The following is a 24,592-nucleotide window of genomic DNA, read 5'->3' as shown; positions in this document are numbered from 1 at the left end:
CTCAATGTATGCTAATAAAGTCCAGGTGATTTCTGTATATGGGAAACATTTTAAGTAGCTGCCACAATTTTATGTCTAAAAGCAGAGTGAGTCATGCTTCAGGAAGAACTAATGGACCTTAACGAGAATCTGAGGAGCACACCTCCCTGACAGTGACCTCCCGATCTGTAGAAAGACAATCTCTCTCTCTCTTTCTCTCTCTCTCTCTCTCTCTCTCTCTCTCTCTCTCTCTCTGTCTCTCTCACCTCAAACTCTACTACTCCAAATTAGGATCCAATCCCTCACATGTGTACTTTACCACTTACATTTGATCTTTAAAATCACCCCATAGGCCAGGCACGATGGCTCACCCCTGTAATCCCAGCACTTTGGGAGGCTGAGGTGGGAGGATCACTTGAGGTCAGGAGTTCGAGACCAGCCTGGCCAATATGGTGAAACCCTGTCTCTACTAAAAATACAAAAATTAGCCAGGTGCAGTGGCACACACCTGTAATCTCAGCTACTCAGGAGGCTGAGGCAGGAGAATCACTTGAACCCCGGAGGCAGAGGTTGCAATGAGCCGCGATTGTGCCATTGCACTCCAACCTGGGAGATAGAGTGAGATTGTCTCAAAAAAAAAAAAAGAAAAAAAAAATCGCCCTATATGGGCAATGTTTAGATTAGATCATAGGCAAAGTGGGGATAAATAAAATTCCCAAGTCACAATGTCGTCATCAGGATCACAATCAGCCGAGATATATGCAATACCAAGTGCAATGCTAGTGTAATGTTTGTGGGGCACTGTATTATTTCCAATCAGTAAAGACTATTAAATTAAATTAAAATTAATTAAATAACTATCAAATTTTATTAAATGCATATCAATAAACTTGTGTTGACAAATACATTTAAGCTGTGTTCAAGCCATGCTGAATTCTTTATTAGCAAATAATCAAAAATATTTTCCACAGTGGAACATTATTAAATGAAAGTAAAACATGTTAAGAACTAGTATTGCCATAAACATATATGCAACAGTAGAAACTAATCATATGTATACATGTGTTTGTTTCAGTATTCTGAGTAGGATACATATACAACATTAATTTTACTAGAGATTAAAGTGGATGAAATGTATCTTTATGAATGTATATACATCTGCAAACAACCATGCTAAATACATGGAAGTTAAGAATTTTCATTGGCCATTTATTCAGTCGCTTGAGAGTTATCTTCTATTTCTTCGAATTTTACAAATTCCTTGATAAATTTCCAAAGGCCCCTTAAAATACAAAAGAAATGAATACCATAGGTTAGAAAAAAAAATACATTAAGCATGAAAGAAAATTTCAAAATAAACATCTATTTTAGACACATTTACCCAAAAACAGAAAAGATGAGACTTCGTAATCATTTACTTTTTAAAAACATATTTGTATGAAGTTTTGGCCTTGAATGTAACAGATCCTCTAAATAAATAGATGTATTCTCCTGTAGCATATGGTATGGCAGCGAAGGTATGTGTACCATGAGCATAATGATAGACTTTAGTTCCATTCACTCTCATTGCCAAGGCTGTGTGAGGTGCTTCCCCAGCTTTGTATTTGTAACTCTATTCCCTCTTTTTAAGAACATCCTACATGATACAAGAAACCGCAAAACCTCCATCGACCTATACGACTCACTCAGCACTCTATCCAATCTCTTTCTCCCATGGCTTTTTCTGCCCCATAAGCTGGAGAGTGGGGTGCTCCATGTTCTGGCCTCTCTTACAGCTGAGAGTGGACTTGACCCATGGTGCTGGCCAATGAGATGTGGTGGGAGCACCTGGAGAGAATTGTCCTTCCTGAATAAACTGGAAAGCCTCAAATTGAGAAGCTCTTTGCCTTCTGTCCTTCACCTTTCCCTTTCTTAACCCATGGAATGCAGACTGGTTAATGTCTGAAGACAGCCGTATTGAGACTCTAAGGAGGCAGCAGCCATACTCAAAGGAACGCAGAGAAGACAGGTGAGGAGCCCTAGTTCCTTAATGATGTCATTGAGCCCAAGCCACCTACACCTAAAAGTCCTTTTCCTGCTGATTAAAAAAAAAAAAAAAAAGCCTTTCCCTCTTTAAATCAACATATGGTTTTCCATTGCTCTTAATACCAAATTCTGAGATTCAAACTATAGTACCAATTCAGAGAAAAGTAACTGTGTGAAGTATAAGCTTGTAATATAAATAAGTTTATACCAATATTATAAGTTTAGTTATAAACAAATGATATAAATCAGCCGCTTACTTTTTAAACTAAAAATTTCAGAGTAATATATGTATAGGGGTTTTCAAAATGTATCATCACTAAAAGCCATATAATTGGAGAAAATAAAGCCATGCCTTCCTACTTTCCTGATTCCTGGCCATGAGAATTCACCTTTACCTCCAACTTACTAATTTATTTCTATATTATTAAAGGGTACAGATTGAGGTCTAAATCTTAGAGTGACCATTCCAAAGCATGGAAAAAGGATGCAACATGTGTATTTAATGTAAGCATTCATGAGTGTGAACCCTTCAAAGGCCTGTCTAGTCTAATTTAGTTTTGAATAACTGATCTTGAGAACAGCATGATACTACTCTAGTTCTTTTATCATGATGTCAATACTTACTCCTGCCCCTCTTCACTGATTCTTCCCATGGTCTGCTTCATATTGCTTTCAATAACCTACAAAGAATTATCATCATTGGGTCATGCTTATTACATAGGACAAGCAGGCACTAGAGGAAATATTTTTATTGATAAACATTGATTCACAAAAAAACTTACTTTTATTTTCTTCTTCAAAATCGTATTTTCTGTTTCAAATTTTATAACTTCTTGCTGGAGGAGAAGTGGTTTGAAAAGCAATATACTTGGTTAAAAATATTTGTTAACTATTTTTCTCTATTTAACAAGATTATGTGAATAATGTTATAATTTCAAGAATACTCAATAGCACACTACTTAAAAACAGATGAAGAAACAAAGCATAAAATGAAGGACAGTTAATGAGAGGGAAACATCCTGGTCCTCTGGATAAAAAACCAGAAGAGGTGGAATTAATGTTTCAAAATATCAGAAAATTTTAGAAGAGGAAATTCCAGAAGAGTTCTTTACTTTTCGAAACTAATGATAGAACTTGTTAAGGTGGCTGGAAGAATATAAAAATACAAATATCAATAAATCACACATATATCAGCAATAACTGAGTGTAAGCTGTAATGGGAATTTTTTAAATTACTAGTTATAATAGTAATACATTCCAGAAACTCTTAAGAATAAACATAATTATTTTGCACCAAGGTATAAAAATAAATTAAATAAGCACAAAATAATCCCAGATAGGAGTATTAATATTGTAAAGCTGTCACTTCCTCCCAAATGCATTTATGAATTCATTGTAAGCACAATCAAAATACCAAAAGTATTATTATCAAAACTTCAAAAATTAGTCAATAGCGTTAATGAGAATATTCAAGATAATTCTGAACAAAATAATGATGAGCAGAGGGTATAAAGACTTGCTCTTTCAGATATTAGATGTGTTGAAAAGGATTAGCAATTGTAACAGTTTGGCTTAATGGGGTATTATTAAGAACCAAGGCTGAGTTTCAATACTAAGTCTACTGCTTGTTAACTGTGACCTCAATCAAGTTACTTAACATATTGGCACCCCATTTCCATACTTCAAAAACAGAACTAATACTACCATCTATCTGTTAGGGTTGCTGAAAATTAAATGAAATTATATTTTTTTAATGTTCATAAAAGTGTCTGATGCATTGTGAATCCTCAATACATTTAGCTATCTCTCTCTCTTTTTTTTCCTGGCTGGAAATTGCCTATTTCAGGTCTAGAACCAGATACCAATTACATAACAGAATAACAATGGCAATTCTGTTGTATTTTCCAGTATTTGATATTAAGAAGCCAAATATAAATAAGAAGTAAAGTAATATAAATTAGTAATATGGAATCTTCATAGGGAGCTTTCTATTCCTTAGATTTATCCAGCGAGGTTTTAACTATAAAAGAAAAGTTTACATGATTTTGACATTATATCATGCTTTAATATTTAAAGTTAGAGCTTATTACTGTTTAAAAATACAGTTATAAATTGATGGTTGTTCTGAGGGCATTTATTTATTTTTTTAAGAAATAAAAGAGAACAAATCCTAAACAAAAAACACAGAAGAAAACCTTCAGGAATGGGCCAAGATGGCTGACTAGAAGCAGCTGCTGTCAGCAGTTCCCACTGAGAAGAATGAAAATGGTAAGTGACTCCTACACAGCTGAGGTATCCAGGTTCTCTCATTGGGACTGACTAGGTGTTTGGCATGACCCACAGAGAGCAAAAAAAAGCAGGGTGAAGAGATGGCCCACCTGGGAGCTGCAGGGGGTAGGGGAACTTCCACTCCCAGCCAAAGGAGGTGGTGAGTGATGGTGCTATCCTGCCCAGGAAACCATGCTTTGTCCACAGATATGTACAACCTGCAGATCAGATCTCATGAGTCCACACCACCAGGGGCTTGGGTTCCAAGAACAGAACCACTCAGGTTGCCAAGTTCCCTACAGGGAGGGGCAGCCACTATCACTGTGGCTGTCTGCTGCCTAAGACAACAAAGTTCCTGCGGGGAAGGGAGGTAGCCATCACTCCATCTCCAGTCTGCTGTTTTCCCCGGCTGGTGTCAGACAGACTGGACAGTTGGGACAGGGAGGAATTCCGCACAGCACAGCACAGCGGCTTTGGCAGACTGTGGCCAGACTGCTTCTTTAGTTGGGATCTGTATCTATTCCTCCTCACCAAGTGGTGCCTCCCTATGGAAATTTCAGCAACTCCAGCCAGGGGTTTATGAACAGAACTCTGATCTCCCTGGGATGGAGTCCCTGGGGCGAGGGGTTGCTGTGGTCTCTGGTTCAGCAGACTTAGTCTTTCCTGTCTGCTGGCTCTGAAGAGACCAGTCTGGACAAGGGGGATTCCCCCCAGCACAGTGCACCTCCTCCACTAAGGGCCAGACAGAGTGCTCTCTTAAGCAGATCCCTAATCACGTGCCTCCTAACTGGCTGATACTTCCCAACAGGGATCGCTAGACACCTTATACAAATGCATTCCTGTTGTAATTAGGCTGGTACCCCTATGGGACAAAGCTCCCAAAGGAAGGAGCAGGTAGCAATCTTTGCTGTTTTGCAGACTCCACTGGTGACACCTCCAGGTGCTGGAGGGACCCAGGTGAATAGGGTCTGAAGTGGACCCTCAGCAAACTGCAGCAGCCCTATGGAAGAGAGGCCTGCTAAAAAAGCAAACAAACAGAAAGCAACAGCAACAACAACATCAACAAATAAGACCTCAACAAAACCCCATCCAAAGGTCATCAGCCTCAAAAATCAAAGATAGATAAGTGCATGAAGATGAGAAAGAATCAATGCAAAAATGCTTAAAACTCAAAAAGCCTGAGTTCCTCTTCTCCTCAAAATGATCTCAACACCTCTCAACAAGGGTGAAGACCTGGGCTGAGGCTGAGATGGAAGAACTGGCAGATGTAGACTTTAGAAGGTGGGTAATAACAAAATTCACTGAGCTAAAGGGGTATGTTCTAATCCAATGCAAAGAAACAAAGAATGATGATAAAACATTACAGGAGCTGTTAGCCAGAATAACTAGTTTAGACAGGAACATAAATGACCTGATGAAGTTGAAAAACACAACTCAAGATCTTCGTAATGCAACCACCAGTATCAATAGCCAAATAGACCCAGTGGAGGAAATAATCTCAGAGAAAAAAGAATGAAAGGAATAAACAAAACTTCTGAGAACTATGTGATTATATAAAAATACTGAATCTAATTAGTTCAACCACTGTGGAAGACAGTGTGGCAATTTCTCAAGGACCTAGAAATAGAAATTCCATTTGACCCAGCAATCCCTTTACTGGGTATATACCTAAAGAACTATAAACCGTTCTACTATAAAGACACATGCACACATATGTTCACTGCAACCCTGTGTACAACAGCAAAGACCTGGAACCAACCCAAATGCCCATCATTGATAGACTGGACAAAGAAAATATGGTACATATACACCATGGAATATGACGCAGTCATAAAAAATGATGAGTTCATGTCCTTTGTAGGGACTTGGATGAATGTGGAAACCATCATTCTCAGACAGAAAGCCAAACACCACATGTTCTCACTCACAGGTGGGTGTTGAACAATGAGAACATGTGGACTCAGAGAAAGGAGCATCACACACTGGGGCAGTTGTTGGGGGTAGGGGAGAGATAGCAGGGGGTGGGGAGGGATAACATGGGGAGAAATGCCAGATATAGTATGCACCAAAAGTTAAATAACTTTTTTTAAAAAATGCTGAACCTACTGCTAAGTGGCATACTTGAAAGAGACAAGGAGAATGGAAGCAAGTTTGAAAACACACTTCAGTATTTAATCCAGGAGAATTCCCCAACCTAGCAAGGCAGACCGACATTCAGATACAGGAAATCCAGAGAACCCCAGTAAAATACTCCATGAGAAGATCCCAATACACATAATCATCAGATTCCCAAAGGTCAAAATGAAGGAAAAAAATGTTAAGGGCAGCCAGAAAGAAAAGCCAGGTAACCTACAAAGGGAAACCCATCAGACTAACAGCATACCTCTCAGTGGAAACCTTACAAGCCAGAGAGATTGGGGGGGTCAACACTTAACATTCTTAAGGAAAGGAATCTGCAACCCAGATTTTCATATCCAACCAAACTAAGCTTCATAAGCAGAGGAGAAATAAAATCCTTTTTAGAAAAGAAAATGATGAGGGAATTTGTCACCACCAGGCCTGCCTTACAAGAGCTCCTGAAGGAAGCATTAAATATGGAAAAGAAATCCATTACCAGCCACTACAAAAACACACTAAAGTACACAGACCAATAACACCCTGAAGCAACTACATTAGCAAGTATGCAAAATAACCAGCTAGCATCATGATGACAGGATTAAATTAGCACATAATAATATTAACCTTAAATGTAAATGGGCTAAATGCCCCAATCAAAAGATACAGAATGGCAAGCTGGATGAAAAGTCAAGACTCATCAGTGTGCTGTACGCAAGAGACCCATCTTATGTACAAAGACACACATAGACTCAAAATAAAGGGGTGGAGAATAATTTACCAAGCAAATGGAAAGCAGAAAAAATCAGGGGTTGCAATCTTACTTTCTGAAAAAAAGATTTTAAACCAACAAAGATCAAAAAATAAAAAGAAGGGCATTACATAATGGTCAAGGGTTCAATTCAACAAGAAGAGCTAACTATCCTAAAGATACTTGCACTCAATATAGGAGCACCCAGATTTATAAAACAAGTTCTTAGAGACCTACAAAGTCTCTAATAATAATGGGAGACTTTAACACCCTGCTGTCAATATAAAACAGATCATTGAGACAGAAAATTAACAAAGATATTCAGGACTTGAAATCAGCTCTGGATCAAGTGGACCTGATAGATATCTACAGAACTCTCCATCCTCAAACAACAGAATATGCATTCTACTCAATGTCACATGGCACTTACTCTAAAATTAATCACATAATTGAAAGTAAAACACTCCTCAGTAAATGTAACAGAACTGAAATCATAACAAATAGTCTCCTAGACCACATGCAATCAAATTAGAACTCAAGATTAAGAAACTCACTCAAAACCACACAACTACATGGAAATTGAACAACCTGTTCCTGAATGACTCTTCAGTAAATAATAAAATTAAGGCAAAAATCAAGAAATTATTTGAAACTAATAAGAACAAAGAGACATCAAAGAGACAAATATCTCTGGGATGCAGCTAAAGCAGTGTTAAGAGTGGAATGTATAGCACTAAATGCCCACATTGGAAAGTCAGAAAGATCTCAAATCAACATCATAACATCACAACTAAAAAACCAAATTCAAACAAACCCCAAACCAAGCAGAAGACAAGAAATAACCAAGATCAGGGCAGAAGGGAAGGAAATAGAGACACAAAAAATCCCTCAAAAAATCAATGAATCCAGGAGCTGGTTTTTTGAAAAAATTAATAAAATAAATAGACTGCTAGCTAGATTAATGAAGAAGAAAAGAGAAAAGAATCAAATAGACAAAATAAAAAATGATAAATGGAATATCACCACTGACCCTACAGAAATACAAACAACCATCAGAGAATGCTAAAACACCTCTATGCAAATAAACTAGAAAATCTAGAACAAATGGATAAATTTCTGGACACACGCACCCTCCCAAGACTGAACCAGGAAGAATTTGAATCCCTGAATAGACCAATAATGAGTTCTGAAATTAAAGCAGTAATAAATAGTCCACCAATTAAAAAAAAATCCCAGGACCAAATGGATTTACAGCTGAATTTTACCAGAGGTACAAAGAGGAACTGGCACCATTTCTTCTAAAACCATTCCAAACAAAAAGGAGGGACTCCTTAACTCATTTAATGAAGCCCGCATCATCCTGATACCAAAACCAGCATGCACAAGACAAGGATACCCTCTCTCACCACTCCTATTTAACATACCATTGGATGTTCTGGTCAAGGCAATTAGGCAAGAGAAAGAAAGAAAGGGTATTGAAATAGGAAGAGAGAAAGTCAAATCGTCTGTTTGCAGATTACATGAACCTATATCTAGAAAACCCCATCATCTCAGCCCCAAAGCTTCTTAAGCTGATAAGCAACTTCAGCAAAGTCTCAGGATACAAAATCAATGTGCAAAAATTCCAGGCAGTCCTGTACACCAACGACACACAACAGGGAGCCAAATCATGAATGAACTCCCATTCACAATTGCCACAAAGAGAACAAAATACCTCGGAATACAGCCAACAAGAGAAGTGAAGGACTTCTTCAAGGGGGACTAGAAACCACTACTCAAGGAAATCAGAGAGGACATAAACAAATGGAAAAACATTCCATGCACATGCATAGAAAGAATCAATATCATGAAAATGGCAATGTTTCCCAAAGTAGTTTATATGTTCAATGCTATTCCCAATAAACTACCATTAACATTCTTCACATAATTAGAAAAAAAAAGTATTTTAAATTTTATATGGGAACAAATGATCCCTTATAGTCAACACAATCCTAATCAAAAAGAAGAAAGCTGGAGGCATCATGCTGCCTGACTTCAAACTATAGTAACCAAAACAATACAAGCCTACAGTAACCTAAACAGCATGGTACTGGTACAAAAACAGACACATAGACAAATGGAACAGAATAGAGAACTCAGAAATAAGACTGTACACCTATAACCACCTGGTATTTGGCAAATCTGACAAAAACAAGTAATGGGGAAAGGATTCCCTATTTAATAAATGGTGCTGGGAGAACTAGCTATCCATATGCAGAAAATTGAAACTGGACCCCTCCCTTACACCTTATACAAAAATTAACTCAAGATAGGTTAAATACCTAAATGTAAAACACAAAACTATAAGACCCTAGAAGAAAATCTAGGCAATAACATTCAGGATACAAGCATGGCAAAGATTTCATAATGAAAACATCAAAAGCAATTGCAACAAAAGCAATGGGATCTAATTAAACTAAACAGCTTCTGCATAGCAAAAGAGACTATCATCACAGCTAACAGACAACCCACAGAATGGGAGAAAATTTTTGCAATCTGTCTATCTGACTAATGTCTAATATTCAGAATCTATAAAGGACTTAAAGAAATTTACAAAAAAACACAAACAGCCCCATTAAAAAATGGGCAAAGGGCATGAACAGACACTTCTCAAAAGAAGACATGTGCCCAAAAACCATAATTAAAAAAGCTCAGCATCACAGATCATCAGAGAAATGCAAATCAAAACCACAATGACATACCATTTCACACCAGTCAGAATGGCAACTATTGAAAAGTCAAGAAACAACAGATGCTGGCAAAGTTGTAGAGAAATAGGAATGCTTTTACACTGTTGGTGGGAATGTAAGTTAGTTCAACCATTGTGGAAAAGTGTGGCAATTCCTCAAAGATTTAGAACTCAAAATACCATTTGACCCAGTAGCCCCATTGCTGGGCATATACTGAAAAGAATATAAATCATTCTATTATAAATATACATGTATACATATATATTAATTGCAGCACTATTCCCAATAACAAAGATATGGAATGAACCCAAATGCCCATCAGTGATAAACTGGACTTAAAAAATGTGGTACATATACACCATGGAATACTATGCAGCCATAAAAAGGAATGAGAGCATGTCCTTTTCGGGGTCATGGATGGAACTGGAAGCCATGATCCTCAGCTAACTGATGCAGGAACAGAAAACCAAACATCACATGTTCCCACTTATAAGTGGGAGCTGGACAATGAGAACACATGGACACAGGGAGGGGAACAACCCACACTGGGGCCTGTCAGGGAGGCAAAGGGAAGGAAAGCATCAGGAAAAATAGCTAATGCATGCTGGACTTAATACTAGGTGATGGATTGATAGGTGCAGCAAATCACCATGGCACACATTTACCTGTATAACAAACCTGCACATCCGGTACCTGTACCCTGAAACTTAGACAAAAATACAAAATCAAAAAAGTAAAAAAAGTAAAACCTTACCTTTTTAAAATAAGGCTAGAGTGAGTAAAATTATTTCATCCAGTAATATTTCATTCCTGTAACAGTAAACCATAGAGTTTCCTCTATCTTTAAATAATTTTCTTCTGAAACAGGGGTCAACAAACTAATCCAGTCGACCACCTGTTTCTGTAAATAAAGTTTGATTGGCACACAGCATGCCCCCCTCCAAAAAAGAAAATCTGAACATACTATTTTAAAAGAGAAAGAATTTTTAATAAAAAAACGTGGACCATCAATGCCTTTCTATAAGCAGTATAATTCTGCTAAAAAGAATAAAAGTAGTGCTGAAATACAGTTAATTATAGAACCACAAGGAATAAAATCATGCATTTCTTATATACTCTATAACTAGAGGTTACATTGAGTTAGAGTCTACACAATTTTAAATTATGTCTTTAATTTTTTAGCTTTTATGGATTTAGGGGTACGAGTGCAGTTGTATTACATGGATATATGTGCAATGGTGGGCTTTAGTGCACCACCACCCAAATAATGTACAGTATACCCAGTAGGTAGCATTTCATCCCTCATCCCTCCTTCAACAGTCCCACATTCTGGAGTCTTCAATGTCTATTATTCCACTCTATATGTCCATGTTACCCAAGAAAAATAGGTTTTGGCTATTAACAGAAATCTATAGAATTTTTATCACGTTCCTTTTTTCTTGTTTTAGATAGATCTCTTAATTATTGTAATTATTTGCTACAAACATTTTTAAATAAAAAGTATACTTGAGCCAAATGTTATGAATTTTTTACCCTATTACCAAACATATTACTTCATGTGTTTATCAAGATCTTCAAGCAAAAGAACAATGTAAATATTTAAATAAATAAGTTGCATACCTCTATGCTTTTAATCCTATTTTCAGTGATACCTGAAACTCCAGTATGAACCAAAGTTGTTTTAATTTCTTTTTCCAGAGCTTGTATCTCATCCCACTTATTGAGTATTTCACATCTCTTCTTTTCAACCTTCTCAATAAGAGTAAGTTGGTTCTCATCAATTATATGTTTCTTAGATGATTCTGGAAATATTTTTAAAACAAAGTATTACCATCATTAATATCTCAGTTATTAATAGCATTTATGTAGTATTAACAATATTATCTATACTATGGTATATATAACCATAAAGTATCATATAATTCAAACTTGAAGCGTGTCAATAAAAATAATCTGACCCAAGAATGAGGGTATTCCTCCTTTAATTCATTCAGCTAATCAATATGTATTTGTTGAACACATGCACTGAACTAGGTAGAAAGGTTCAATGATGAATTAGCCTTTTTCCGGGTGTGTGATTAACAGTGTAAACCAACAAGAAACCACAAGAAAGTGACAATATGGTGGCACAGTAGAAGATGCAATGGTATGACAAAGCAAGGACATCGGACACAGTGTGAAGAAGGCTCAAGGATGACTTTGACAGAGAAGTGGCAATGGTGGAAACCCCTGATAAGACCATCAGATCTTGTGAGATTTATTCAGTACCACCAGAACAGTACGGGGGAAACCACCCTCATGATTCAATTATCTCCTACTGGGTCCCTCCCACAACACATGAGAATTATGGGAGCTACAATTAAAGATGAGATTTGGGTGGGGACACAGAGCCAAACCGTATCAGGATAGCACTCCCAGCATGAAGAGAAGTGAAAAAATCCAAAAACGATTTAGGAAATAAAAAAGAAAAAATAGACCGTAGTAATTAACTAGATCTGGCAATGTAAAGAAGAAGGCAATGTCAAAAATAAGCCATAGGTTTTAGCTCAGTTGTAGCTAGAAAGAAAACAATGAGTTCAATGAAGCATGGAGGTAAGAAAGAACTTGTTTCAATCCCAACTTGGCCACTTATTCCAAGCTGTGTAGGGAGAGGTTGAGGGGTAGTACAATGAAAGTTGCCTAGCACATGTTTTATGACCCGCATCTCCATGTATTTGGTGATACCATCCACTGAAATAGCCAGGGAGATGCCAAGTTAGAGAAGGAGATGATGAGTTTAATCTCTGACATGTTGAGATACCTATGAAACACACAAGAAAAAAAAAATAAATGAAGGGTTTTTAGTAGAAAAAATAGATTTGGAATTTTTTAAAATGCCAATTCTTCCAAAGAGATGCTGGACTCCAAAAAATATCAACATTTAAAGAGGATAAAAAGGAAATGGAGTTGTCAAGTGATCCACCACCAAGGCCAATTTGTCATCAATCAGCAGAGTTATATACTGAATGGAGTGGTGAGACTTAATTTTTTTGAGAATAAACAATTACTACTTTTCAATGGGAATAAAGCAGTCAGAAATATTAATAACCCTTACTTGTAGATAGGAAACAAGATGGAAGTCATGCTGTCATTCAACTTTGCCAAATTTGGAAGAAGGAAAATCTTTGATATTAAATTTGGAAATTTGGGGGGATTAGTTAAGTAGACACATGATGAGCTAGCTAAGGGGATAGAAATGGTCATAGTTAAGCTCTACACAAACTGAGAGAAACTACCACAGAGTGTTTGGTCCCCACCTTAATCTAAACTGAAGGTTTCAGCCTAAAACCATCAGGTGAGGTCAAAGAGGCCAAAAGCGGTGTCCAGCCAGGCGAGTGACCTCCACACTCACCCCTTTTCTAAAAACCCTCAAGAAATAGGTATGAAAATGGGGACATTCCACAGCAAACGTGTATGATTAGAAGAGCAGGCTTCTGAGACAGAAGGCTTTGGGAAAAGATAAAGCGGGAAGAACCAGGGTCACCAGGTTTGTTCCATTGCAGTCAGAGTGATGGGAATAGTGGGCTAGGATCAAACATGAAGAAAGGTTACTAGAGCTCTAGAAAGTTAGTCACTGCATCTTATTTTTATTCACCATTACCATTTTTCTTATTAGTGGCCAGCAGTAAAGGTTTTAAGTGTCTGCTTTTTTTGGTTTTTGATTTTATTTTTAAATCTTGGGCCTGTTTTAAGAGAAAGCAAGAAAACAGAAAACACCAAGCGTGGGTCCTATTCCACAGCCTGCCTGTGAGAGGAACCCTACAAAGAACGAACGACATGGTGGATGAAGGGAGAAAACAGGAGACCTTTGAGCCCTGAGAAGGGGAGGATGGAAGGAGAAGCTGAGTCAGCCTGGGACAGAGAGTGGGCGTGGCAAGAGGATGCAAATCTGGCCGCAAGAAACCCGTGCAAGAACATCCAGCAGGGTTAACACCATCCGTGCTGCTCGGAGGTAGAAAAGAGGAAGCAGGCGGAAACGGGAAAAGGCAGTAAAAGCATTCGCACAAGGTCCTTTGAGGCCAAGCTCTACTAAGAACTTAAAACAGGCTGGGCCTGTGAGCATATCCTACAAGACACTGAGAAAAAATATCTAAAAGTAGAGTATGAGTGAGTGTTTAACAAACTCAGAGGGAAAACGGCATTTCACTTCACAGTTGGAAAATAGTCAAGGTTAATGAGCAATATACTTAAACTTACTTTTATCTTTTAATTGCATTCCAATTGTATACATTTAAAGTAATTTTAATATCTATTTCATGCATAAATATTCATAAAACATAATTAATTCCCCATGAAATGCATATTCTTCCTCACAATTAATAATAAAAAGATGAACAACAAACAGGCAGTGACCACCACATGCCAGGCCCGGTGCTCTTGGGTGATGTGGGTGAACATGTTGAATTCTCGCCACAAAACTCAGAAGGAGCTCCAGAATGGCTCAGTTGACAGACAGGCAGCCAAGGCTGCAGCAGCTGAAATAATGAAGGTCACAGCAAAGCACCCATCGGCAGGACATCACATAGACACTCGCCTGATCGTTTCTTTGCAGACTGCAGCAATGCCCGCTCTATCGCCAGTTCACTCCTGAGTCTACAATGTGATGATAAAAAAATAGGGAAATATTAGATCCCCTTTAATCTTTTTTCTTTTGTCTATGTTACACCTCAAGTCTTTTATAGTTGAGAAATTAAAATAAATCTGCTTAATGTTCTAACACAGCAGGTACTCTGAAGATATTTATTAAATGACAGCCTAAATCAGCCAAGTTAAACAAACAAGATAACACCTTCTTACAAAGATTGCATAAGCCATTAAAGAGTTAGTTAATTTAAAGTAAATGATTTCCTAGAGAGTTTATTTGTATTTTTTGTTCATGGAATTGCTAAGAAGGAAGAAGGCAAAACACAAACAAACAAAAAGCAAACCCAGCTTTTTACGCTTAAAGGCAAACAACATGTCAAGGGCTATGGAAAGACCTCCCCGATGCTAGAATACACTGCATCTTTGCTGTGTATTATCATTCTATGCAACAGATACAATTTACAAATTTCACAATGTTTGAATTAAAAATAAAATACAAGAAACTTTTTAAAAAAGGGAAAAAACTTCTTTGTTTCCTTTGCTTGGTTCAGAATAACCTAAATCAACTATCTTATGTTTTATAGATTTAAGGAGAAGACAAAAAGGAGTCTAATAGGTATTACATATATTGAGGACAACACTGTGATTTGATCTAAGACACCAACATGCAAATAAGTTAATGCCAAATATCTACAAAGGGCCTAACCGTTTAAGATTTTTACACACATTAGTTCATTTCATTGAAGATTAAGAGAGAAACATGGTGGTATTATGATCCTCAATTTTAAGGAACTGGAGCCAGGCATGGTGACTCATGCCTGTAATCCCAGCACTTTGAAGAGCCAAGGCAGGTGGATCCCTTGAGCCCAGGAGATGGAGACCAGCTTGGGCAACCTGGTGAAACCCCATCTCTAAAATAATACAAAAATTAGTCAAATGTGGTGCCTGTGGTCTCAGCTACTTGGGAGACTGAAGTGGAAGGATCCCTTGAGCCTGAGAGGTTGAAGCTGCAGTGAGCCATGATCATGCCAGTACACTCCAGCCTGGGCAACAGAGCAAGACCCTGTCTCAAAGAAAAAAAAATTAATAAACTGGGAATTCGATGGATTAACGATAATGATAAAAGACTTTTCAATATGTATAAATATTCCAGAAAATTTTTACACATTGTAGTAGTTTTAAATATTACTTATGTTTGTGTTCTATTGCTTTGTTTTTCTTCTTTGGGGACTTTAATTAAATGTGAACTGGACACTATTTGCTTATCTTCTATTTCACCTACTTTCTCTTACTCTTTTGATTTCTTTATCTTATTTACAGTCTTTTAAATATTTTCCCACTTTTTCTCAATGCTCCTTATTATATTTTCATTCAAAACTATTCTTCCTTGGGCATTTCAGAATTTAGTTTTGACATATGATATAATTTTTACTTTTTCAAATATTTTTTCCTCTGTTGTTATCTTGTTTTATTGTTGCTGATTTCTCTGCTTAGTTTTTAAATTTATGACTGAAGATTGTTTTCGCATCCTGAAATGCTCTTTTGGGAACATCTAATTTAGCTTGGAGTGCTGTGCTACAGGTTTCTTCTTCAACTTTATTATTATTATTATTATTATTTATTTTATTTTTTTTTTGAGGCATGAGGCATTTTATTGGACCTTCAGCGACTGGTTGCAGGGAGGCGTCTGCCTCATCTGGTGTGGGGCTCTGCAGATGAGACCATCTCAGGCCAAGTTCTTGTAGCCCAGGAACACAAGACTGGTTTAAGCTCCCAGGGCTTTGTATGAAAAAGGTGTAGTACCTGGCCATTTTTGCCAGTGATCAATAAAATAACCATCAAAAAAATTAAAAGTCTCTGTTCTGACCACTCTTCAGGTCTTGCTGAAATGGAAAAGTGCAAAGCAGCTGAAGTACATATGCAGTTTGTCTTAGCCTCAAATAGTGCCAGTCCCACTTCCTTTCCTCTGATAGTTTGCTTAGTTCAGCAGATGCAGAGGGGCTGGCCTGTTCTCCTTTTGATTTCCTCCACAAGGTCTTCTCTTCGGATGTCCACCTCTTCCCTGCTAGTCACTGAACGGAGCTTGATGACCCCATCCTTGAGTTCCTGCTCGCCGATGATAGCCACCAGTGGGATGCCTGCCTCCTCACAGTACTGTAACTGGTTCAGTAGTTTTGGGTTCTTCCTGTACAGCAGCTCAGCCTTGATCCCAGCATCCCACAGTTCTGAGACAAGCTTTAGTCTCTCTTCTAGCAGCTTCTTCTGTGCAGATGCCACAAGCACCTGTGTCTCCGTGGTCCGTACCTTCTCCAAAGCCTCCAGTCTCTGTTCCACGATGGAGAAAATCCGCTCCACTCCAATGCTGAGTCCCACACATGGCACCTTGCGTCCTTTGGGGTCAAACATGCCCACTAGCCCATCATAGCGCCCTCCAGCAGCCACACTGCCCACACCCAGGGGCTCTTCCCCTGCCTGGGCTGGGGACTGTAGCAGCACTGCCTCATAGATCACCCCAGTGTAGTAATCCAGCCCTCGAGCAAGGCTCAGGTCAAAGGAGATTTTGTCATCAATGCCAAATAGGGTCAGGTACTCAAAGAGCAGCTTCAGGCCTCTCAGGCCCTCCAAGGCCTGCTTGTTTTGGGATAGTTTAGGATCCTGGAGCAGCTGTTCCACCAGGGATACGCCACCATGCTGCTGGACATAGTCCCCAATGCGGTCAGCCACCTCGGGTGCGAGGCCCTTCTCTCCTACCATCTCATTCTTCACTTCTTCCCAGGACACCTTGTCCAACTTGTCTACTGAGGAGCAGATGGTACGGAACTTGCTGTCAGGAACACCACAGATGGCAAACATCCCATCTAGGATGCGCCGATCATTTACCTTGACCAGGAAGTTGCCTATCTGAAGTGAACTCAGTATCTCGCACATGATCTTCAGGCACTCTGCATCAGGGATCATGGGATCAAAGTTTCCAGCAATGTCAAAATCACACTGGTAGAATTCCCGGTATCGGCCGCGGGTCATGGCTGGGTTATCCCGCCGATATACCTTTGCTATGTGGTAGCGTTTAATGTTGTTCAGTTTATTCATTGCCAAATACCGAGCAAAAGGAACAGTGAGGTCATAGCGAAGGGACAGCAGCTCTCCGCCCTGGTCTTTCAGGTCATAGATAAGCTTGGAGTCTTCCCCATACTTTCCCGTCAGTGTTTCCTTTAGTTCAAATACAGGTGTGTCAATGACTTCTGCACCATGACGCTTGAAGCAACGGATGATTACATCAAACACCTTCTCACGAACTGCCATCTGCCGGGGACTGTAGTCTCTTGTGCCCTTGGGGGTTTTGAGCACAAACTTCTGTTTGCTTTCATCAGGACCCAGCTGTGCCTTCAGTTTCAGCAGTTTTGCCACCTCCTCCTCGATCAGCTCGGCGCTGGCTTTCTGCTGCTTGAGGCCTCGCACGCGCTCTCCCTGAAGTTTCACCAGCTCCTCCAGTGCCGCACGCTCCGCCATCCCGTCTGCCCACTTGAGCCGACTGCTGCCTAGACCTGCTGTGGCTGTCTCCTTCAACTTTATTATTATTATTCCTTGGTATGGCACGGACTTTCATCAGGTAAATCATTTGGATTCTCATTTTCTGTTCTATTCTGAGTAGTTCGTATAGGCAAAGATTATTTACATCTCTGCATTTTTGCAGGCTGGACTAGTGATTGCGAGTAGCATGTGAGATTGCTAACTCAAATGGATACTTTTCCATCAGTGTAGCAAATTATGCTATTTTATCATTGATTTGTTGTTTTTTGGTGTTTTTTTTTATTTGTTTTGATAGTCCTGGATTGTTTTCTTGTTTAGAAGAGAGAAGGGCAGAATGTGGAAGGGCTGTGTGCACCTTGATTTTTTTCTTTTTACAGGATTCTCATTTTCCTTTCTTGCTCTCTTTTGCCTTCATTGGACATTTCTAAAGGATGCCGCTACCTTTCCTTTAACCCCTTTCTCACTTGCATCATTACTATTTCAAAGTTGTTTTCTCACTTCCACACTGTTCCAAGTAACCCTGCTCCGCCCCACCCCAGCCGTCACAGTCAGTGCTGCCATCAGCCCCACAGCACAGCTATGTGGCTTCCTCGCTTACACTGATTCTCTCTCTGGAAGTGGTTTTAGAACAATTTTAGGCTTCCTTCCAGCTCCCCTGTTCTCTCTTTCACGAACTTTTCCCAAAACCTCAGTGCTCTCACAAACAAAGCTTTGCAGCAGGGATGTGGAAACTGGTTAGCTGCCACTAAATGTTTTCTTTTCTATTTTCAGTCATTTATAAACTTTGGATGCGTTTGCAATGAATTCCTTTTTTATTTTTTGCCTTGGCATTCACTTTGAATAGAAGTTTAACTTTCTCACTCCAGAAGCAGGGCTCAGTCACCCTTGCTTGACACAGTTTCTAGTCCTTCTCCTCCCCGCAGTGCCTCAAAATGGTCAGCCCAGATATCTGCCATAAACAACCACCTCCCAGTGACCACCCGCTATGAGCCAGCCAAATACAACCTACTTTCCTCCACCCACTGACCCCTCACCCCACACCCTGCATGGGCCATGAGCATATGTTACAGTGACCCAGCAACCACTTCTAGACACAGCGCGACCCCACAGCACTTGTGCCTTCTTGCCCTAAATCCACTGATCAGAACTCCCCATGGAAAACCTGCTTGGGTCATGCTCTGGACCCAAACAAGGCCTTGGTCCATTGGTTCTCACTCTCTCTTGCTCTCCTACCTGCCGGTGGAGACAGTGTGTTTCAGGCGGTTCTCCCTTCCTACCACCGCTGCGAGGTATGCTGCCCTCTTTTCTCTGGGATCTGTAAGTGACAAATCTGCCATTTCGTGTGCTTTTTTCCGTGGCCTCCTCTGTCCCTCACCTGACAGGCACACTTGAACCTCACCTTTTCCAGCTAGGGCTTTCCCAGAGACTGGCTGTCTTTGTAGGAATAAACTAGACAACACACCAGACAATGGCCACAAGGGCTTCTGCCAGTGTAGTCGGGTTTCTTGTGAGAGAGACATCTGGTCACAGGTCAGACACTTAGGCATTAAGCCTGAGGGCCAGATGAAAACACATCCCATGAAGGGCATCCTCCACCAGCCTCCCGAAGCCCTTTCAGGTCAGGGCTAGAGTTCATAGCCACCCTTGTGAGAGAGACCTCAAGACCACATTGGAGGGCAGGTGCAGTAGTTCATGCCTGTAATCCCAGCACTTTATGAGGCTGAGATGAGTGGATCACTTGAGGTCAGAAGTTCAAGAGCAGCCTGACCAACATGTTGAAACCCCATCTGCACTAAAAATACAAAAATTAGCTGGCCGTGGTGGCACACACCTGTAATCCCAGGTATTCGGGAGGCTGAGGCAGGGGATTCATTTGCATCTGGGAGATGGAGGTTGCAATGAACTTAGATCACCCCCCTGCACTCCAGCCTGGGTGACAGATCAAGGCTCCATCACAAAAAAAAAAAAAAAAAAAAAAAAAAAGCCAAACCGGAGCAAAATACAAAGCTCTCTGTCTTCCAGTTACACTGAAGGCAAATTTTGTTTTTGGTTTTGTTTCTTGTTTTGCTGTATTGAAGATATTTTAGATGTTGCAGTTTTCCTTTAATCTCTTTTTAAAAATCATACAAACAATATGTCCTATCCAATTGTGATTTGATCCTGGAAAAAAATGCAGGGAGGTTATATTAGAAGAGCTTTGTAAGTTAAAAAACCAGTAAGACCATTGAAAGGTGTTTTAGATATGTAGCTCTCTCCCCTGTTGGTAAGTCTTCAGGGGACCACCAAAAAAGACAGGAAATTCCTTCAGAAACTTCCCCAAACTCTCCCCACAGAAACACCATCCTTGGCAGAATATCCTAGTCACATGCCTGTGCAAGTGGCCAGACCAGGAAACAATGTAACGATAGGCTTGTCACAACGCTTTAAGATTTTATTACAGAATAATCTAAACGTAGATCAGATCCACCACTCATGCCTCACCTGTCATTGCGCTCCAGGGCTGCTTTTATGGCTTTCACGAGCATCCTCAGCTCTTCCCTGGCAAGATCCACGTCTGCTGTCTTCACTGGCCTCTGCTCCAGCCCCTTGAGTTGAGCCAGAAGAGCCTAGGCAGGACCAGGCACGTGAGGTGAGACAAGCACATGGGGAGGAGGGGAGGACTCCCTTTTTTATTTGTCATTAATGCGTTTTCAGGGTGCCCTGGGTTAACGTATACATTCTAGTTAAAATAGGTAAACTGGGAGGATTGAAGGGAGGGATGGCCGTTGGGGGAGGGATGGCCTATTGGTGACGTTCCCAGTAAAATACGTTTATCCGTATGTTAAGAGTTAATTTTTCTAAGAAATGGAAAGATGGTAGTGAACTCCCCTGTGGCCTGTGTGGGGGGAAGGACACTCTGGGTGAAGTCCTGGAGGCACATTGTCAGTGGCACTGCAATCGTTTCTTCTACAGGAATAAGAAGCCAAGTGAATGCGATTGCCATCCGCAGATGTAAAGCAGTGCTGTGCTCACATGGGAAGCCACAGAGATCTCGGCCTCGTCAGAGGATGGGCTGTTAGGGTCACAGACACAGAAAGAGGCATCCAGGGCCCTGCTGGTCTGGGAATCTCTTCATGCTCATGTTTGACCGAGATAGGGACGTATGTCACTTTCTCACTCAACCTCACAACCTAAGGAGCAAGGTAGATTCCCCACTGGAAACTTCGCTCACATTCTTGTAAAGACAAAGGCTGCGTCTGTGTTATGGAAAGGCTCGGCACAAAGAAAACGGTGCTCACGTCTGATTTTAGATGAAGGAGCGAACCAGAACTCATCTCCTCGTAATGCTGTGATTTGCTTTTTCATATACAAAAGAAGCAACTGTCTTTCCTAATTTATGAAGTAAAATTAATCTTTAAAGTTTATTGAATTCAAAATGCCAAAGTTATCTTTGCTACAGTGTTCAATTTTCTTAGGTTTTATAAGTGATAAACTTATCCCTGCAGTGCATTTTCTTATTCGACCAATCACATGTTTAACCCAGCCCTTGAGAGAATACCTGGAACGCTGTCACCCATTAAAAGAAGAGATCATGGGGTTTTGAGCCGGCTTCTAGCACACTAGCCATTACAATGCATTCTCAGTGTTTTCACCAGGGTGAGGACTGGACAATGGTTTTTGGTACTTACTGGCAGAGAACCATTTATATTCCCAATTTATACATATATAGTTATGTCGCTTCTTTGGGAGTATAAAGAATGCTATGTCAATCCAAAGTGAAGTTCTTTATCAATAATGTTCTAAAGGCAATATAAGCTCACTTATAATAAAAAAAAATCAGCTATTCTAAATTATGGGGCACACATGGGGCTTGTGGGATTCAGGAAGATTTCCACTGCTCGTGAAATATGAAGCCATGAATAAGGAGGCTCCATTCAGACTCTTCACAATTGATTGTCACCTCGTACTGTGCTGGGCGCTGGGACTCCAGGAGCGTCGCCATGTAGAGTTCGTATTCATCCTGTACAGAAACAAACAAAAAGTCCACTGGCCATGCGTGGGGAGGCCACAGTGCAAGCGTTTCGTGTGTATAAATAATACAGAAGTTAAGAATGTTAATTTACATCATTTCAAAAAAATGTAAAATGTTCCTACAATGCATTAAACGGTATACCTGTTCTCAACTATAAAATCACACCATCTTTGAAGCATATTTGAGCATTAAGTATTAATTACCCCAGAATATCATAAAATATTATACAACAAAATATAAAGTATTGATCACTTCAGAATGTCATAAAACACCTTGACACACATACAACAAATGATCTCCCACCATGCAGAAGGTCTGTGGAATCCAGTCCTACCGGCCTGCCAGGATGAGCCTCCAGGTGATGAGGCATCACTGGAGAACAGGCCACCAGGTCTCTGCTGTTAGGCATTCCTTGTCATTAGTAAAATTAAAGAATAGCGTAATCTTTAAGCAAGATGATCTCAACTCAGATTCTATATGAAGGTCACTTTCTTTTTTTTTTATTTGCAGCCTCTACCTCCTGGGTTCAGGCAATTCTCCTGCCTCAGCCTCTGAGTAGCTGGGATTACAGGCACGCACCACCATGCCTGGCTAATTTTTGTATTTTTAGTAGAGATGGGGTTTCACCATGTTGGCCAGGCTGATCTTGAACAGCTGACCTCAAGTGATCCACCTGCCTCAACCTCTCAAAGTGCTGGGATTACAGGCGTGAGCCACTGCACCCAAAGGTCACTTTCATAATGAAATTGCAACAAACCTGTAATTCCATAAGGATTTATATAAAATTACACATGTAATGTTAAAATAACTAATTATTAATTTATTTGAATTATAATAATTTAAAATAAAAAGTTTGTCACTTATGTATAATTTATAAAAGGTTGTGTATAATCAGGGAGTTTTAGTCGGAAAATATGGGCTTAAGAAGTGAGCTAACTGTGTCAATTCCACATGGCCCCTATACAATTTATGTGCCTGCAAGCAGATGACCCCGAGTCTCTGTGAATGACGGTCCCCATCTGTAGAAGGGGGCCCGTGATAGCTAGCAGAATTTCTGTGAGGCTTGAGATCATTCATGTACACGGAACCTCATGCAAGCTTCTCAATTGTTACACTGAAGATATGTGTTTCTCACCTTAACTTCTTTCAAGAGATCACCAAATACCAAAGAACTCTTACAAATATCTTCAAAGACTTTTCCAAAGACGTACAGTCTGTTGAACTGCTGAGGGCTGCATGTGCAAATTTTCTGGAGCTCCTGGAGGAAAAACAGAGTCAGCCCATTTTAGGACAGCTTCATTTTTCTTCCAGAACCGAGTTTCTCAGGCGTCAGGGAAGACACAGCGGCCATCACCCTGGTGACTGGGCAGGGTGACACAGGGGGGCACACCCAGGAGTTCTGATCCCTCCCACCAGCTGCTGAGCTTCTTTGCTTCCCTGTCACCCAACATTTGGGTTTTTCTTTAACTCTTCTTCTTTATTCACTCTCTTCCTCCCTGTCCTCAAGGGTTCAATCTCTGCCTCCCCAGTCCCCCAAGGCCCTTTCTCTCTTCCAACCCTGAGGTCTGCCTGCTTCCTGGGGGACCTGCTATTTCCTTTTCCCTTGTGCATCCTCCCTATTTGGAGGTGGTCAGTCTCCCATCAGCTGTTCTCCTCTGAGTCAGCAGCCCATCCTAGATCTTCCCCTCACACCAGCACCTTCTGTAGGCACATGCTGCCTGGGCATACTTCAGGGCATGACAGTGCCCATCAGCTCTCCGTCTCTCCTCACTGCTCTTCCATGGTCAGGCAGGCAAGCCCTCTCTCAGACTCCTCGGCTGACCTATGAACATCCGATTTACTGTTGCAGCCACATGGCCTCCAATGTGTCTGCGATGGGCCTCCCCCAGCTTACCAGTTCCCAGATGGCTTCCTCCTCCATTTTACCCAATCTGTCCCCATTGAATGTGCTAATGCTTCAGGCATCTGGGGCAGTGCTGCACTTTACCTGGACGTGGCAAGGAAGCCTCAGAGGATGAGCCTGTTGCTGCACCGAGAGCATTGCTCTGAGAACACTGTACGGAGACCACTGCACTGAGAACACTGCACAGAGAGCACTGCACCAACAGCACTGCACAGAGAGCACTGCACTGAGAACACTGCACCGAGAGCACTACACTGAGAACACTACACTGAGAACACTGCACAGAGAGCACTGCACCAACAGCACTGCACAGAGAGCACTACACTGAGAACACTGCACAGAGAGCACTGCACCAACAGCACTGCACAGAGAGCACTACACTGAGAGCATTGCACAGAGAGCACTGCGCTGAGAGCACTGCATTGAGAACACTGCACAGAGCAATGTACTGAGAACACTGCACTGAGAACACTGCACCAAGAACACTGCACAGAGAACATTGCACAGAGAGCACTGCACTGAGAACACTGCATGGAGAGCACTGCACAGAGATCACTGCACTGACAACACTGCACAGAGAGCACTGCACAGAGAGCACTGCACTGACAGCACTGCACTGAGAACACTGCACTGAGAACACTGCACTGAGAACACTG

General features: G+C 40.5%; 2 protein-coding genes and 1 long non-coding RNA gene across 5 annotated transcripts in view; all 3 read right to left on the bottom strand.

Moving 5' to 3' along the window:
* Window positions 1-900: 900 nt before the first annotated feature.
* On the bottom strand, window positions 901-11,673 carry LOC116531428. The gene is made up of 3 exons (XR_004260422.1): window positions 11,488-11,673; window positions 2,629-2,840; window positions 901-1,261 (listed from the first exon to the last, which is right to left on the bottom strand). It is a non-coding gene; the product is annotated as an uncharacterized LOC116531428 (long non-coding RNA).
* Window positions 11,674-14,170: 2,497 nt separating this feature from the next.
* LOC116531427 (uncharacterized protein C6orf118-like) overlaps window positions 14,171-24,592 on the bottom strand; it is an 11,404-nt gene continuing 982 nt past the window's right edge. The window contains exons 2-5 of one of the 2 annotated variants that reach the window (XM_032250148.1): window positions 23,169-23,291; window positions 21,962-22,021; window positions 20,503-20,627; window positions 14,171-14,381 (exon numbers count right to left, since the gene is read on the bottom strand). In XM_032250148.1, coding sequence (XP_032106039.1) covers window positions 14,348-14,381; window positions 20,503-20,627; window positions 21,962-22,021; window positions 23,169-23,291 — 342 coding nt within the window. In that variant the 3' untranslated portion in view covers window positions 14,171-14,347. The other variant, XM_032250147.1, reaches the window with a different exon arrangement.
* Window positions 16,117-18,050, bottom strand: LOC116531426 (histidine--tRNA ligase, cytoplasmic-like). Of its 2 annotated transcripts, XM_032250145.1 has the most exons (2): window positions 16,493-18,050; window positions 16,117-16,352 (listed from the first exon to the last, which is right to left on the bottom strand). In XM_032250145.1, exons 1-2 carry the CDS (start codon window positions 17,998-18,000, stop codon window positions 16,256-16,258), a joined length of 1,605 nt encoding a protein of 534 aa, XP_032106036.1. In that variant the 5' UTR covers window positions 18,001-18,050; the 3' UTR covers window positions 16,117-16,255. The 2 variants fall into 2 exon arrangements, with proteins under 2 accessions (XP_032106036.1, XP_032106035.1); XM_032250144.1 differs by having other exon boundaries at window positions 16,117-18,050.

Source organism: Sapajus apella, unplaced genomic scaffold (assembly GCF_009761245.1).
Source record: "Sapajus apella isolate SASKATOON/1434 unplaced genomic scaffold, GSC_monkey_1.0 scaffold71, whole genome shotgun sequence".
NCBI classification, from domain to species: domain Eukaryota; kingdom Metazoa; phylum Chordata; class Mammalia; order Primates; family Cebidae; genus Sapajus; species Sapajus apella.
Note: the sequence above shows the minus strand (reverse complement) of the source record. Positions and strands in the feature narration are given on the sequence as shown.